This window comes from Ursus maritimus, unplaced genomic scaffold (genome assembly GCF_017311325.1).
Source record: "Ursus maritimus isolate PB19 unplaced genomic scaffold, ASM1731132v1 scaffold_3, whole genome shotgun sequence".
In the NCBI taxonomy this organism is placed as follows: domain Eukaryota; kingdom Metazoa; phylum Chordata; class Mammalia; order Carnivora; family Ursidae; genus Ursus; species Ursus maritimus.
Window position 1 is genome coordinate 28802037 of NW_024425563.1, and position 16195 is coordinate 28818231.

The window sequence follows — 16195 nt, forward strand, 5'->3', positions numbered from 1 at the left end:
TAGCATTTTCACAATAGGTTAGTTAGCTTTTAAGGAGTCAAAAGGTAATTGCCTAAAATCCTTGATTGATTAAGACCATCTCATAGAATCATTGAATCTCTAGAATGGACTGGTTATCTTAAATTTCTGGCTTTAAGGTCAGTATTATGAGTGTGTGAATGAGGGGAAGGGGGGCGTGACGCCTTTTCCCCCACTCTGGAAAGCTAGCCGCCGCCAACCGCCGCGGCTGCTGCACCCACGTGGCAAGTCCAGAGAGCGCTGCGCGGGGCGGGGGCCGGCGGCCCGACCCCTCCCTCCGCTCTCCGGCCCTTCCCGCCGGCCGGCCGGGCGCCCGCTCGGTCCTCCACCGCCAGGGGGCGGGCGCGGCTTCCCGGCGGCGGGGACCCATTGGTCGCGGCGGGGAAGCGGGGAGGAGGCCCAGCGGCGAGCTGGCTTCCTCCTGGCCACTCGCGGGGGTGAGGGGAAGCCGGAGGAACCCGGGAGGAAGCGGAGGAGGGAGCGGGAGGCGGCGGCGGCGGGTCCCGTCGGCCTCCGGCAGGACTGACCGCTGAGAGTCCGGAAGGCAGGCGCGAGGCCGGTGAGACGGGCGGGGAGGCGGAGGGAGCCGCGGCCGAGGGCGGGGACGGATGGTGGGTGTCTGGGGGGAGTCGGGTGCCCACGTTCACCTTCATCCTTCGCTCATGCGGCCACCGCTGGCTGGGGGCGGGCCCCGGGGCGCGCCCGGGTCGTCGTGGCGCCTCTCGCCTGGGGGGGGGGGGGAGGGCGCGGGCAGGACCGGGGCCCCCGGAGCGCGGTTGGCGGGGGTTCGGGCCGACGCCCCGGCGGTGCATCCCCAGCTCCGCGACTCCCGGCCCGGGTCCGCGGAGGGCGGGGCAGCGCCTGCACCTGGCGCTCGGCTCGGCTCGGCGCCCCAGCCCGGGGCTGCACCTGGGTGCGTGCTTAGCCGGGGCCGGCTCGCCGTCGGAAACCCGGGCCCAGTGCTCTAAAGAGGCGACAGTGGAACTGAATGTTACATTTGTACTCTGCGGAGGGCCGTCTTGGCTCACTTGTAAAGTTTTAGCGTCTCCTAAACTGGAGGTACTTCTCATTTTTAAAATTTATCTAGCTCATTGATGCTCGGTGTCGTTGACGAATGTGCTGTTCCTTCTTTCTTTTTCTTACCTTTTTTTTTTTTTTTTTTTGCTCCTGTCTTCAGAATTCTCTGCTGTGTACCACGGTTAGTGACCCTAGCACTAAACAATATAAATGACAAATTGATGATTTGAGGTTGAGATCTACCAGCTGTATTTCGTCATCTTTTCCCCCCACCCCCACTTTTTTTAAGTTTCCTGTAATACAGAGCTGCTGTCTAATCGACAGAACCTTTTGTTTTTGTTTTCTTTAGTCAGAAATATATGGATACGAGATATACTAGGTAATATTAGATTGCTTACTGGGCACTGTGCTATATGCTTTCATTGCACATTTATTTCTCACAAGTCAAAGAGTAAGTCCTTTCATCTCTTTCTTATTTTTACAGATGGAAATGGGAACTCCTCTAGAGGTTAAGTAAAGGTTGATGGTGACCGTAGAGGCCAGACTCCTTGGACCCTTGACTACCTTGTGGGGTTACTGGTATACTGTCAGATTTACCAAGTTTTTGGAAACATTGCTAATATTCATACAGTGCATTATGGAGTACAAGGAGATCTCCATTTAACTTAGAAAATAAAGTTAAGAGCTTATGCTCTTCTACAAGAAATTGGCAGAGTAGGGGTCAGTTTGGGTCATATCATTAATTATACCTTTCTAAATAAAGGCTGCCAGTTTCTTGAGGTCTCTAGCTGTTTCCTGAAGTTACCACCCCCTCCCCTTTTATACAGGTGTTAGAAGCTTTGTTTCACAAATTCCATGTAATGTTTCCTCAGCTCTCTGAAGACTAGCATTTCTTGATAGTGAGAAACAAAAAGAGTCCGATGCAGTGATTCTCAACCTGGAATCTCGTAGAATCAAACACAAATGAGGCTTTTTAAAAAGGATACAGGCCGCCATCCTCCAAAATCCCCATTGTAGAGGACTTGTATTACAAAAGAGAGTCAAAGTAACACTGAGCACGACTGGGTTAAAGTAGCTTTCAAAATAAACTTAATAGATATTTTATTACAGTTACTAAATTTGGATTGCTACCTTAAGTGTTGGTAACTAACTAATCTTTCATAATTAATGAAGATACATTAACAAGGAAAGGTAATTGGAGAGGGGGCAAAGGACTAAGAGATTGTTGAATGGCAAAAAGTGGTAGTCTCGGTTTTGGATCATCAGAGTCTTTTTTTTTTTTTTTAAACCACATATTTTAGATCTTAAATGGTGAATGTCAGTGTTCAAAGATTTTTATATTCATTTGGGAATATTGAAGTGCCTCGTATGTGCCAGTTATTCTAGGTATCACGGATACTATGAATAAGATAGCCTGGACCTTCACAAACCTATTTTCTTTGAGGCAGTGCATCTTTGTCTTTCATTTTTATACCCATTTCTTAAAGCTGAAAGGTGCAAGACCCAAGAACCAACAAATTTTGGCCCTAGGTCTCACAAAAATCCAGCTAGCTCAGAGCTTAGTACAGAAGCAAACATTTGTTTTGTACTTAGTCCAGAAGGATTCCTGTCCTTAAGATCACATATCTGGATTTTAAGCCATCGTTCTGCATTTAGTTGTTTTATGAGTGCATGGACCAAATTATTTAATTCCATGCAGTGCCTCATTTTCTTAATTTGGGGAGATTGAGCAAGATTCCTAAGATATTTAAACTTTAAGAGGTTTTGTGACTTTTATTCAGCTCCTGAAAACAAGCAGTTGAGTTTCTCTCAGAGTAGGAAATTGAGTGTTCCAGTTCTTCTAAGTTTCCACTGCTTACCCCACTGGTATTCTTTCATTCTCTTTTTCATTGGCCTCTTCCACTTGATTGAAGCTATTCTAAGATGACTTACATTTCCCTTATTTCTAATCCAATTAATTTTTTCATCTACTCTTAATGATTTTTCCACTTTTACTCTGGTGAGTTTTTTTTCGATTTCCTTCTTTAGGAAATTAAATTCATTTAACATGAAATTTACCATGTTCAAGTGTACAACTCAGTGGCATTAGTACATTCACGGTGCGCAGGCATTACCTCTGTTTCATTCTAAAACACTTTCATCTTTCCAGAAGGAAACCTCCTATCCATTAAACAATTACTCCCCCTTCCCTTGAGCCCCTGGCAACCACTGGTCTGCTTGCTTCTTTCCCTGTGGATTTACCTGTTCTGGATATTTCATATAAATGGAGTTCTACAAGATGTGATCTGTTATGTCTAGGTGCTTTGGCTTAGCATGATGTTTAGAGGTTCATCCGTAGGACAGCGTGTAAGAGTACTTCATTCACCTCGTGGCTGAATGATAGTCCCCATACGGATGCATTCCACATTTTGTTCAGGCATTCATCCACGATGGCACCTGGTGAGTTTTCGTGCACTAGGGCGAAAAAGGTATGGGGGGGGGGACATCTACAGCAGTGAGTCAGCTCCTGAATTGATCTCATCATCAGTTCTGCACAACTTAAGGCACAGTATGGTATCAGGTGTACTATCGATACCATTCAGTATCTGCAGCTAAGTGATGATTAAATGTGTTTTGAAGGACCTGTGATTAACAACGACGAATTTCTTCCTTGGTTCAGAAAATCTTACACTAGAAGCTTCTTACTACCTGTTCTTTGCAAATGGCTGCTAACCCTCTTTCAGCCTCTGTGATAGAAATGGTGTGCCATCCAGGGCAGACGGAACAGCTCTGCTCCTTCGTTTCTTCACGGGGAGGGTTTGACTGACAGCATCATGTCTGCTCTGGTTCAGTTAAATTCCGCAGACTATTTGAAGACAGTCTTAGTGGAGTAGCTCAGTAGGGGAATTCTTGAACATTCGTTCAGAATAGGAACTTGTAACTTCTCATCTGGTACAATGTAAAATACTTCTGGGAGATGAAGGTAGTTATTCTGTACGGAAATTTGTGCCTTTCTCTAATCTTTTTTGCTGTTGCAGTTTGTGAACTGGACACTTCTTTACCCTACATAGGTGGAACTTCCTACAGTTAAAATGTATTTAGTCTTATTTTTGCCATTGTTCTCAATGATATCTATTTCTGTCTGTCCGTCTTTCTTTTCCTGGATGGTACAGTGTAGGATTAAGGGGTTTATATTACGGCTGTTTAATCCACAGTTGTAGAACTCTGAAGGAGCTGGCACAACTAAATGTCATTTTGTTTTCTGTTTTCGACATGTTGGTGCTCTCCGTTACAGAACTCTGATCACCATTTAGTTTCTTCCACTGAATTATAGCTTTTTAAGCATAATTCTGCTTTGGTAGGTGAGGAAAAACTGCAAGAAAACACTTGGGTAATTTTGAATCTAATACTGTTGTAACCATCGCAAGCAAGAGTTCTCTTTGCTCTGGTCCTCAGTACATTGTCTCCAGATGTATTCACTGCCCGCCTTTGCCTCCTCACCCCAGCAGGAGACCTGGCCCAGAGTCAGGCTGATTTCCATTCATTGTTAAGGAAAGAATGAAATTCTTGTTTTTGAGTTTTACCTTTGGGCTTTTTTGGCCTAGATCTGCCTCACCCCCCTCCCATCTTCAAACTTCTCTGGGTGTGTGGATTGCTGTACTGTAGATCTGGGGTTCTCAGATCTGAGTGAGAGTGAGAACCACCTGGGGGGCTTATGAAACATTCAGGAGTTTTAATCCTCCTAGGGATTCTGGGCTCAGGAATTTGCATTTTAAAAAGCCCACCAATAATCGTGGTGTCAGTGCTGTGGGTTACATTGTAGTTAGGGCTTCAAAGACTCAGATGTGCTGTTTCACTGAATCTAAGCTATTTATAAGGTGCACCGTTATTTTATATACTACTATGGGGAAAAAACGTGGTTGTAAGCCTCATCCCAGTTTAAGACATGTTATAATGAGGGAAGTAGTATGTGCCTTAGAATCAATAAAATCATCTCAGATGCCCCAGGAACCACAGGCCTCTCTTAAGGTAAATGATTATTATGAGTCATAGAAGCTATGAGATACAAGAATTACAGTGTAGCATTTCTTCAGATCTTTTACCATGTAAAGTATTTGTTTACAATACAATTTAATGTAAGGTGTCCTTACCTGACATTTATTTGTAATGAAGATTATACTGATGACTTGTTTTAAAATGCAAGGTAGCTGGATGGAAGGGTGTAATGCACTCCAATTTGGCCCCCTATCATTTTCATCCTATCCATTTCCAGTCATTTCTGTGTTGATAGTTCAGTTCAGAAGTCTTTTTTCTAGTTTCTTTGTACTTCAGCGATTTCCATTTTGAAATTACAGTTCCCATAATGTCACACTGACATCATGTGTGGCTCGATCATTTGGTTTCTATCTTTCTTATCACCCTTTTTCTGCTAGAGAGTCCCTACCCCTCATTAATGCCCGGAGCTGATAATACACATGCATACCAGCCACCCACTGTCCTATCTTGAGTGGTTACAGGATATAGTGGTAATAATCACGGTAAACAGCAATTTGTGTCTGAGTAAACCTGAACTCTGGCTGCCAACTCCAGAAGTGCCTTAGTGGCACATCAGGTACTGAGTGACAGAGTGCCTGTGGCTTCGAACAGATCTCTCTCCACTAATGAGAACTCCGCGAAGAGCAGCCCCACCTGCTTGTGGTGCTTCCTTCAGCGGTCTCATCTTAGAAAATGAAATATTTTTGTCAGGAGAAGGTTGGTTAGCCCTGTTAGATTTGAGAGGGGAAGCAGAACACGTATCCATTTAGTTTTTAATCACCTGAAGTAGTTACAGAAAACGTGGCTAAAAAGCTCGTCGATCAGCTGAACTATTTCCGAAATCTGATACCGCAAAGTTGTGAAGCGGTTTGAACTTGAGCTCTCTAGCTGATTCACACTGGTTGCAGGAGTTGTACTGTGGAATTCTGAACGTTGAGATGAATCGTGTTGAAACACGTTTGCTCTTAGGACGTAGTGTGGTGGTCTGCCGAGTGTGCTCGCTTCTCCCGCCGTTGAGTCCTCGGGGTGAGGTCGTCTAGGAGAGGCACGGGCATGATTTCACTGGGCTGGGGACCTTCGCTTTTTTAAGCGGAGAGACAGGCTGATGGTACAGTTAGACTTCGTCATATTTCATTCTTAGAAGAGAGGCGTTTTATCTAGCTGCTGTAGATCAGGTAGGAGTTCGTTGCTCTCTCCATTCCCTGCCAGGAGAGCCAAATAAAAACAAGGTACAGGTATTTATGGCAGACTGTGGAGGAAAGCAGAATTCACCCAGAACAATCCCAGTATGCTTCATACTAGGCTTTGATTAGCATTCTAGAGGGGAGTTAGAAACACTTTCTGTCTCAGTTGTGCTTTTTCATAGTATCCTTTTAATTCTGTTTGTTTCTCAGCCATAATTAGATACTTATCCTCTTTTTAAGATAATTTAAACATGACAAAATAAGAAAAGCCATTTATAGTTCAAATAACGTAAGAAATCTAGGCATAGATTATCTATATCTCTCTCTTCCCAAAGTTTTCAATAGGAAATGAAAATTCTATTCTAGGGGCGCCTGGGTGGCTCAGTTGGTTAAGCGTCTGCCTTTGGCTCAGATCCTGCAGTCCCAGGATCAAGTCCCCCATCCCGCTCCCTGCTCAGTGGGGAGTCTGCTTCTCCCTCTGACCCTCCCCCCTCTCGTGCTTGCTCTCTCTCTCAAATAAATAAATAAAATCTTTTTTAAAAATTAAAAAAAAATAAAATTCTATTCTAAAAGACTTATTCATTGGTTCTATTGAGCCATTAAGTTTTTGGTCTGTTGCTTTACAGTCTCACCTCTTTGAAAGCCACTTTGCAGAAGGAGTAGTTACAGCCATGTTTTTCCTCAGTGATGATTTGAAAAAAGTGGTTATTCTTGACGTTATGGAATCCATGCAGACTCCTCTCTCCATTCCCAGAGAAAAAGTATGTTGATTTTTTGTTCCCTTTTTCTTCTAGTCAAAAGGTTAGTTGGTCCTTTAAAAACTTGGGATAATTTTTTTTTTTTTAAGATTTTATTTATTTAACAGAGAGAGACAGCCAGCAAGGGAGGGAACACAGGCAGGGAGAGCGGGAGAAGAAGAAGCAGGCTTCCAGCGGAGGAGCCTGATGTGGGGCTTGATCTCAGAACGCTGGGATCACGCCCTGAGCCCAAGGCAGACGCTTAACGACTGAGCCACCCAGGCGCCCCTCACCTCTCTTCATTTTGTTATTTCAAAAAAGTATCCAGCCTGGCGAGGGTGAGTCTGCAGTGAGACAGGGTACTTGATAGAGGTCTGCAGTGTTACTATAGTGATAGTTTGTTGTTGTTGTTGTTGTTGTTGTTGTTGTTGTTGTTTTTAAGTACAGATTTTTGAAAGTTTAAAATTTGCAGTTTCCAAAGTTGATCAAACATTGGATACACGTAATCCCCCCTTTAAACCTATCACAAAAATAATCACTTTTAAATATCTATGTAAAGAAAACAGTGGTGTCAGTTTCTCCTCACCAGCATAATTTTACAGTTAATGAAATGGGTGTAATAACATTAATTTTTATCTATTTCTTTATACCTGCTGGGATTGCTTTGGAAAACATGCCAAAGTCTAGATTATACCTGTCTGCTGTGGACGGATTGCTTCATTTATGTGAAGGACAGGACTTTTTCCCTTCCTTTTGAAGAGGATCCATTATGTTGTTCCTCGAGGAGTATCTGCTGCTTCCCATGGAGAGCAGCTGAGTATGAAAATGTATGATGAACGCATACAGAACCCAGGATTTAGGGTGGTTCGCTCTGTCCTACATCTGTAGTAGGACTTACAAGAGGACCAGTGGAAGCTTTGTGGAACTTGTGTCCTGCAAATAACCCTGCAAGAAATGTTGGAATATTAGAGCATGGTCTATTTTAGAAGTTTTTTTTAGTTTAAATTTTATTTTTGATTTCTCTGTCTCGGGTTGTCAAATTACGACCCATGGGTCTCTGTAGCTCATGAGCCAAGATAGGTTTTTATGTTTTTAAGTGATTGGGGGAAAAAATCAAAAGAAAGGTAATATTTGGTAACATGAAAACTACGAAATTCAAATTTCAGTGTTCATAAATAAAGTTTTATTATAACACAGCTGGGCCCATTCGTTTCCATATTGTCTATGGCTGCTTTCCAGGTACAACTGCAGAGCAGAGTGGTTGCTATGGGGACCGTATGTATGGGCCCCCAAACCTAAAATATTTACCATCTGGTCCTTTCACAGAAAAAGTTTGCCAACATTTGCTCCGTTTTGTTCACATAACTGTAGGTATTTTTTGCAACTTGTTTTTAACACCAGGCTTCTGTTTGTAAACTACATGAGGATAACTCACCCTCAGGACCCTTAGGTGTACAGTCCTTTTGTTCTCAGTGTTCACTCATTGCCCCCTAACTGCTGTACGACTGAAAATGTCATCTCTTACCTTCCGATTTCAAGGAAGCCTGTTATTAGTCTGGGTTCTCTAGAGATACTGAACTGACAGGAGATAAGATATCTAAGATTGATGGATAATCATAAGGAATTGGCTCTTGTGGTTGTGGAGGCTGAGAAGTCCCAGGCAGGTAGGGGAGCCAGTGACATCGTTCCTCCAACCAGAGAACCGTCAGAGCCAGTGTGTAAGTTTCAGTCCCGATTCAAAGGGCGCTGAAGATGCTGTTCCAGGTGGAAGACTGTGGGTAGAGAGAGCACATTTTCCCGTACTCAGATTTTTTTGGTTCTGTTCAGGCCTCTGATCGGATGAGGTCCATTCATTTTGGGGAGAGCCAACTGCTTCACTCAGGTGTTAAGCTCATCTAGAAACACCCTCACAGACAATCCCATAATAACGTTTAAACAGATATCTGGGTGTTCCATGGCCCAGGCAACACATAAAATTAGCCATCACAGGGCCTAAATGTACTTAAATCTATCTGCTTGCACTTTGTTTTTCTCCGTCCTTGTGAAAAGCCCTAGTTCTCGTGAGTATTGCAGTCATCTGAACTTCGCTCACGTGATGCATGTGACATTGCCATTTGACCAGTGCCAAGTTAACGTTGGATTGAATTAAGTGATGGTTCCCTTATATTTGAGGAGAATGACTATAGTGCTTTGTTGTGGTTTAGTTGATTGTCGTTTGTTAATACTGAATCCATCAGTAGCTGTTTTTGTATGCTTCGTTTTCTTCTATCCTTTCTGTCTTGGAGGGGTGTTCTCATACCTGTGCTCAATCATTTTGACAAACTGTCAAATCTCTGGAGTGGCCAGTTGGAAGCAGAGGTTAGCAATTCCCAGAGCAATTTGCAAAAGCCACGTTGATTGGCATGGAATTTTGTCAGCAAGTGGCTTCTATTAGAGTATGGCAGTGAGCTGCTGAGGTGAGAGGGAAGTGTATTTGTACTATCAGCTTCTCACTTACCCTTCGTATGACTTGAGACAAATTCCTTGACCTCATTTCTACTGCCATCGAAACACCCACTACACCTACGGGGCTGCTGGGAAGATTACATAAAATAAGAATGTGTCCGAAAAGCACTGTTGAATGCGTTAGTACCTGGTTTATTTTAGTTGGCAAGACTCTTCCCCTCCTGGTAAATAATTGTTTTTATGGCTTATTTTGTTGATTATAGCATGGTGTTCTTGTCATTCGCCTGTGGTAACTCTAGTGTACTTCTCAAGGAGAGAATGAAAGTATCACTTGACCCGTGTTTTTATCTGTTGTCTTCAAGTTGATCGATTCTACGTTGAGGCCTGTTGATTCAGGCCTGATTTTAATAAAACATGACCAAATCAGAGCAAAGTAGGAGTTGGGTTCAAGGAAATGTTTAAATGACAGGGTATTCAAAGAAATTCAGGGTGTGAGTCTGAGATCCACTGTGGGCTGTCTTCTGCAGTCTGGGTCACGTACTTACTGTTCCGTTGCCCAGGGGCACCGTGGTGGCCCTCCTTGCAGCAGACTCTCGGACGATTGTGCCCTTCTCCACGTTAGCAACCTGACTGGGTTTGAGCATTGATTGAAAACACTGGAACTTATTGTTTTGATTTACACTACACTCTTGGGGAGCAAAGGTGCTATCACGTGTTTTCGGTTTTGTTCCTTTTCTAGTCTGTCTTAAAAGTGCTTTTCCTACCACCAGTATTCTGGTTTTGGTAAAGAGCTCTAATTTCTATATCTCTACCTTTTTAATGAGTGTATCAGAAAAACTATAATTTTTTTTCACCTGTCGCTTCTGGATTAAAGAGCTGTGAATTTCCAGCCGAGGACTTTTAACCCTTTTACTGTTGTGTTAATTTTCCGTGAAACTGTTTTATCCATGCTTGATTGTTGGGGGTTCAGCCTGAGGTTTATGCCAAGTATATTCCACTAAATTTCTGCTTTTTTTCTCCTTGAGATGATTATATGTAATGATTTTCTTTGTTTTTCAGTGCCCTCCTAAGAAGACAAGTTAGGGATGACTTGGAATTAGCATGTTGTAAACATGTCCCTTGATTTGCTCTCAAACATATTCAGTACTTTTTCCTTACGCTGATCTACACTCTTGCATCATTAATTTTAGTCATAAGCAAACTAATTAAAAATGTGTTACGGCTGAGATTTTGTGAGATTTTAATTTAGAGATTTTACGAAATGCTCTCTCAGAAATTTAATGGAAAACATGAGTTCCGCTAGACATTTGTAGTCGCTTATCGTGGTCCTCTTAGTATCAGTTTAGAAGCAGGCTTGCGGGGCAGTGCAGGTAGGTGGCGGGTTTGTGAGGCGGGGACTGTGTGGGCTGCGGGGGCGTGGCCTCAGCAGGGAATGGAAATAGTGAAGGAGAACAGCAAGAGTCTGCCCAACTGCTTATCCCACTTCCAAAGAAATTTTCTAGGCCACACACAGGTAAGAGCGAAGTTATTTTGGAATATTTACTGGGAGGAAAGGTCTGTGTGTATTGTGAGCGTGGCCTTCCATTTTGCTGGAAGTCAAAAGAGGATTTAAAACCAGTCAGGGATTTCATTTGAAAACCCAAGGACTTTTTTTTTTCTGCTTTTATGTGATGGCTTGTGGATACTTTACTATCTGTTGTTTCCTTTTAGTGTTTTCCTGGTCCGTGGATAAGTAGTTAGCTTAAATAGATTGATTAACACTGGCTTTTCGTATTATGTGCAAGGTGTTCAGATAACTAACAGAGGAAAAGAAATCATCAGTAATGTTCCATTCGCTATTAGTGTAAATGTTGATATTTTCTTCAGGGTACATTGGGCAGAAGAAAGGGAGCTTGCATAAGAGCACTGGTCTTTGGATGCTCACCACCCCCACCCTGGCCTGTTTCTTACTGGTGAATGAACAAACTGGATGTCCCACTTCCTTTCTGTATCCTTCAGGGGTGTGCTGCTATTTTTATTTAAAACATTATGTGAGTTACTAGATCAGACATCGACATTGAAACATTAGTATCAAATACAATCTAAAAACAGAGGTTTCAGATTCATTAATCAAAACTTTCTTTAGATGGAGTAGACCATGGCAGCTGTCTGTATTAAACCTGAGCCTGAACTTCCTATCAAACTCATTTACTTGCTTTTTCATTTTCTTTTTAAAATTTCACCTATCTTATTTCCTAGGAGGGAAACACACATACAAAGATTTTTTTTCCAGCATCTATTTCTTGTTGTTCATAGAATAATATCAGAGAATAGTTTCTTTCTTTGATGTGTAACATACACTGTCATTGATGATAGTTACTGGAATATTTAAAATTGTAATTCGGTACTTTTGAATATATTCTTTTACAAACTTAAATTGAAACCACGAAGAGGAAGAGGATCCTGATATTAAAATAAGCCTTTGCTGTAAAGTGCTTGTCATAGTGCCCCTGTATTCTCTTGTATGAAATATGAAGCAGCATCATGGACTGGAGTGAGCCCTGGAGTAGGAGCCCGGGTACCTGCGGGCTAGCCCCATTTCTACCAGTATTTTGTTCCGAGCCTGGACAAGCAGCTTCATCTCTTAGGGCCTCACCTGCAAACTGGAAGTTTGGAACTTAGTATCAAAAGTTCCTTAGAAACACATAATCACTGAGAATAATAAGGGGCATTATCTTCCATTCACATGCTTGATGGCAGGACTTCTTACATCCGTTCACCGAAATTAGGGAGCTAGAGACACAACAGTAGAAAACACAGACCCTCCTCTCAGGAGCTTTATGTCCCAGTGGAAGGAGCCAGGCCCAGTGTCCATATTGGTAGAATACTTAGAAATGTCATGACATTTGTCTAATCAGTTCATTATATATACTTCAAGTCAAACTCAAATCTAGGCGGGAATGCTCATTCTGGACCTAATGATGTTTGCCTTTTCTTTTGATTTTAGGAGGTTGTTTAATGAAAAGTGCCATAGACTGAAAAACGAAACATGAGGGTAGCAGGTAAGATACTTAATTCAATAGAAAAAATTTTACTTTTTGTATAACGTGTTTATTTAAACAGTTGAAGGAGAGAGTAAATAATCGTTTTCTATATTAAGAACAAAGCTGATATATATAACAGACTAAATCACTACTTCACCTACTTTTTTATGTAGTCAGTAAATCACAAATTGGACAGACTTTTGTGGAAATTATACGAAATTTTTTTAAGTTATGGCTTTAATGTTTATGTTCTTACACATTAAGCTTATTTGCCTGCGAGAATAAAATGCCCATATAAAGAACAATTTTGACAACCTAGGGAGACTGATTTTTGTTTTTGCTAAGTTCTAGCTTTTTGAGAAAAATAAGTCATAAAGTTTAAAAGCTTACATCTTTTCTATATATGTACTTAAGCGGAAACTAGTGTATGTGAACAATTCGGTAAAATGTGTGTTTGCTTAAGGGAATATTTGCTGGTTCGAGTCCAATCTGCAGAAGTGAGGCTATGTGTAAGAGCATCCTTCAGGCAGCATATTGGGGAAATTGCAAAACACAGCTTGATGTTCATAGTATTAAGGAAACTATCTTTAAACATTATAGAAAGATGCATAAATAATGAGAGAGGCTGCTGACCCCTTCCTGCCTTGATCATGAAAGTAAGTGTGTTCTCCCAGCCCCGCCCCTCCTTCAGCACAGCCGAGGCCCTAGAGGAAACGCACACTTGACATAGAAATTTCCACTACGTGTGTTTCCAGCATAGAAGATAACTTGTAATTGCTCAAAATCGAGATAGTCTTTCTTGTAATTATCATCTTCTCACCAGCAAGCCAAGTATTTTCCTGCGGGGGGCATCTCTTAGCAGTGTCTGAAGTCAAGGTGGGTGAACAAACGAGGCTTCCTGCTTCAGTGATCATTCTGTAGAATCAGGTGCAGGTGATTAAACATCATGCTCATTAAGCAGAGATACCAGGGTTGTTCACAGATGCCCTTGCAGAAATTTGGAAATCTGGACCCTTCAGTGGTGAACTTACAAAACTATCCTTTTTCGAAGAGCTATTCAATTATTGAAGGAAAGTATTCCCAGAAACTTAAGAGTTTGTTTGTAGTTTAAAAAAACGTATTACAGTGTCTTTTTTTTTTTTTAATGACCTTCGACTACGGCAGGACTATTGATCACATGTCTCCACATGATTTAAAAGTACGTTAATGAAACGTAGTGATTGAAATAATCAAAGAAAGTTTTCTCTTCTTCACATAATTCTACATTCATTCTAGTTGAAATCAAATTTTCATTTAGTTCATTTCTCTAACAATTAATTCCAAGGTTAATTGATAAATAATTATTCACTGAGTGCTTAGTTTGACACTGTTCCTAGTATAGGTCTTGAAGGGATTGGTTTTGATGAGTGAAGAGAGAAGATAAGCTGTTAATTTATTGCCTTTAGTGTGATTAATGTCTTCTAATTTAAGAAAATGTGGTTGCTTTGAAATATTCATACAGCCTTTATTTTTACAGTAAGGCAACGGTGTCTAAAGTGTATGCTTTTTGATTTGTGAAAAATAGGGACACACTCAGATTAGTGCAGTCCATGGCTAGAGGGAAGAGAATCTCACGGGAAGTTAAGAATGGGGACCGTGGTGTGGTGTCATCAGGCCCCTTTATGTCCAGAGTTGGGTGGTGACTAGCTCTGGAGGGGACCCCTCTGTAACAGAAGTTCTAGAACTCTACCATTATGGTGGCTGTGCTAGTCTCCACCTGCCTGCTCCTCTCGGGGACCATCTGTTTGTTCTGTTACCAGTTCATTTCTCCATCTCTAGCTTTTCTGTGCCGTAGAGCTTTTATTTCCTCCTAGTTCCTCTGATGGTCCAGTGTCCGTGAATAGGTCTGGGTTGAAGACTCACTTCTGCCGCTAACTAGTTATATGACCTTAGGCAAGTGATCTGAAAATTTTGAGCCTTGATTTCTAATCTGTAAAATGAAAATAATACCTTGAAAAGCTGTGCAAATGGGATTATGCTTATAAAGCATTTAGCTCTCTAGAAGGCACTCAGTAAATGCGGTGTGTGTGTATTGTATAGACGAATGCGTCTGTGTACATATGTGTATATATGATGCAGATAGCTTGTTTAGTGTAGGCTCAGGTCTAACTTGGTATTGAATTTAGTCTAGAACTTTCACGTATTATAACCGTTGATATTTTACTCATTTCACTATTTTAATCTTAAACAGTAAAGGTTTCATGTATCTGCTGTAAGGGACAGGGAACAGTTATCTCTGGTTGCTCGTGCTCGTGATTGCTAGAAGTGAGTGGTTAAGACTGTCATGTAATACAGAGTCTTCAAGCCCTTGGTCTTAAGTGATCAAGAAGGAATGTGTCACCTCTGACCATTCATCTATTAGCAAACACTTGTTGAGAGTATGGCTGCGTCAGGCATTCTGCTAGATCCTTGGGGGCAAGAGCTCAAAGCCTATTGGAATTTTGCTCTCTTATGCACTAAACATGCAGGCAACTTGCAGTTACTTTTGAAAATATGTAATTTTTGGAGAGGAAAAGGTTGGAAACGGAGGTAGGGAGATTGATTAGGGTAGTCAGACTTCCTCACTGCCATCTCATTTCTGTGTTTATAGAGCGTTTCTAAATAGAAATGAGTGGCTCTGTGAAACCGGTACTTCTCAGCATCACTGGCCCTTTGCCGGCATCAGCAGTTCATTCTCTTGCCACTCCTTGAAGGATGTAGTCTTAGTTCTTTGGGTTTAGGAAATTAGAAGAACATAGTTGTTTTTTGTTTTTGGTTTTTGTTTTGTTTTGTTTTGTTTTTACTTTTCCTTACCTACTGAGTCGAGTTTTGGTAGTGTTTTAGGAGAATGTGGTAATTTGGTGTTAGAATGGATACCGTACCAAGCACTGGGCCCTCTCAGGATCCCTGGATCTGGGCCTTCTGCTGCTAAGTTATTTGTAATCTTGTGCAGTTGCCTGACCTCTGGGCTTTTGTTTCCTTAAGGGTGGAGAGATGTCTGCTGATCCCATCTACCTCTTTTAGATCAATATAGATTAAACTTTTGGTAAGAGGGGAATGGAGATTGTACAGGCAAAAATTAGTATTGTTCCTGAATAACCTAGTGAGATGCTCTGAGATTCTAGGGGAAAGAGGAGGATGTTTCTTGCCCATCATTTTCCATTTCCTTTCCTGTCTTGCACAATTTTTTTTCTTTCCTAGATTTGCCTGGAGAAAAAAAGATAAGTTGTTGATTCCTACTAAGCAGTTACTTAGCGAGTAGTCGCCGTGCTAACTCTGTAAGGGACTCAGAAATGGTTAAAGATAGAAAGGTACGAAGGTCTACAAGTGTGTCTTGATGGAGCTTATCATGTAATTGCATTATGAAGCATATGTGACAGGTGCCAGATTAAGTCCTCTAAGGATTCGAGGAGGCCTGTCTTAAGCTAGTATTAAGTACGCAGATGAATACTCTGTTGTTCGCCCTACCAGCAGCGCTTGTGTAGCTCTCAGAGATGGGTTGGTTGGTGATAGGACAGTAAACCGGTTACATTTCACTTGAGAGTTCCTCACTTAGTGAGCATCCTGGTTGTTGCCGACGTATCTCCATAAGGTCCAGCATTTTTGTGTTGTCCCTGTGCAGTATTGCCCTTCATACTTGGCAAGGATTAGGGATGCATCATCCAGCATACTTGGTGATGGTGTTCCACTTGCCAGGGTACTTTTGTGTAGTCAGCCAGCCCTTGATAGCAGGTTTGTT

The 16195-nt window shown here is 41.9% G+C and overlaps 1 protein-coding gene across 2 annotated transcripts in view; it reads left to right on the forward strand.

Annotated features, from left to right (window-relative positions):
- Positions 1 to 434: 434 nt before the first annotated feature.
- The window catches only part of FAM3C (FAM3 metabolism regulating signaling molecule C), a 51801-nt gene continuing 36040 nt past the window's right edge, over positions 435 to 16195 (forward strand). For both annotated transcript variants that reach the window (XM_040644065.1, XM_040644066.1), the window contains exons 1-2: positions 435 to 577; positions 12402 to 12456. In XM_040644065.1, the coding sequence (XP_040499999.1) occupies positions 12444 to 12456 (13 nt within the window). In that variant the 5' untranslated portion in view covers positions 435 to 577; positions 12402 to 12443. The remainder of the gene's footprint in view (positions 578 to 12401; positions 12457 to 16195) is intronic.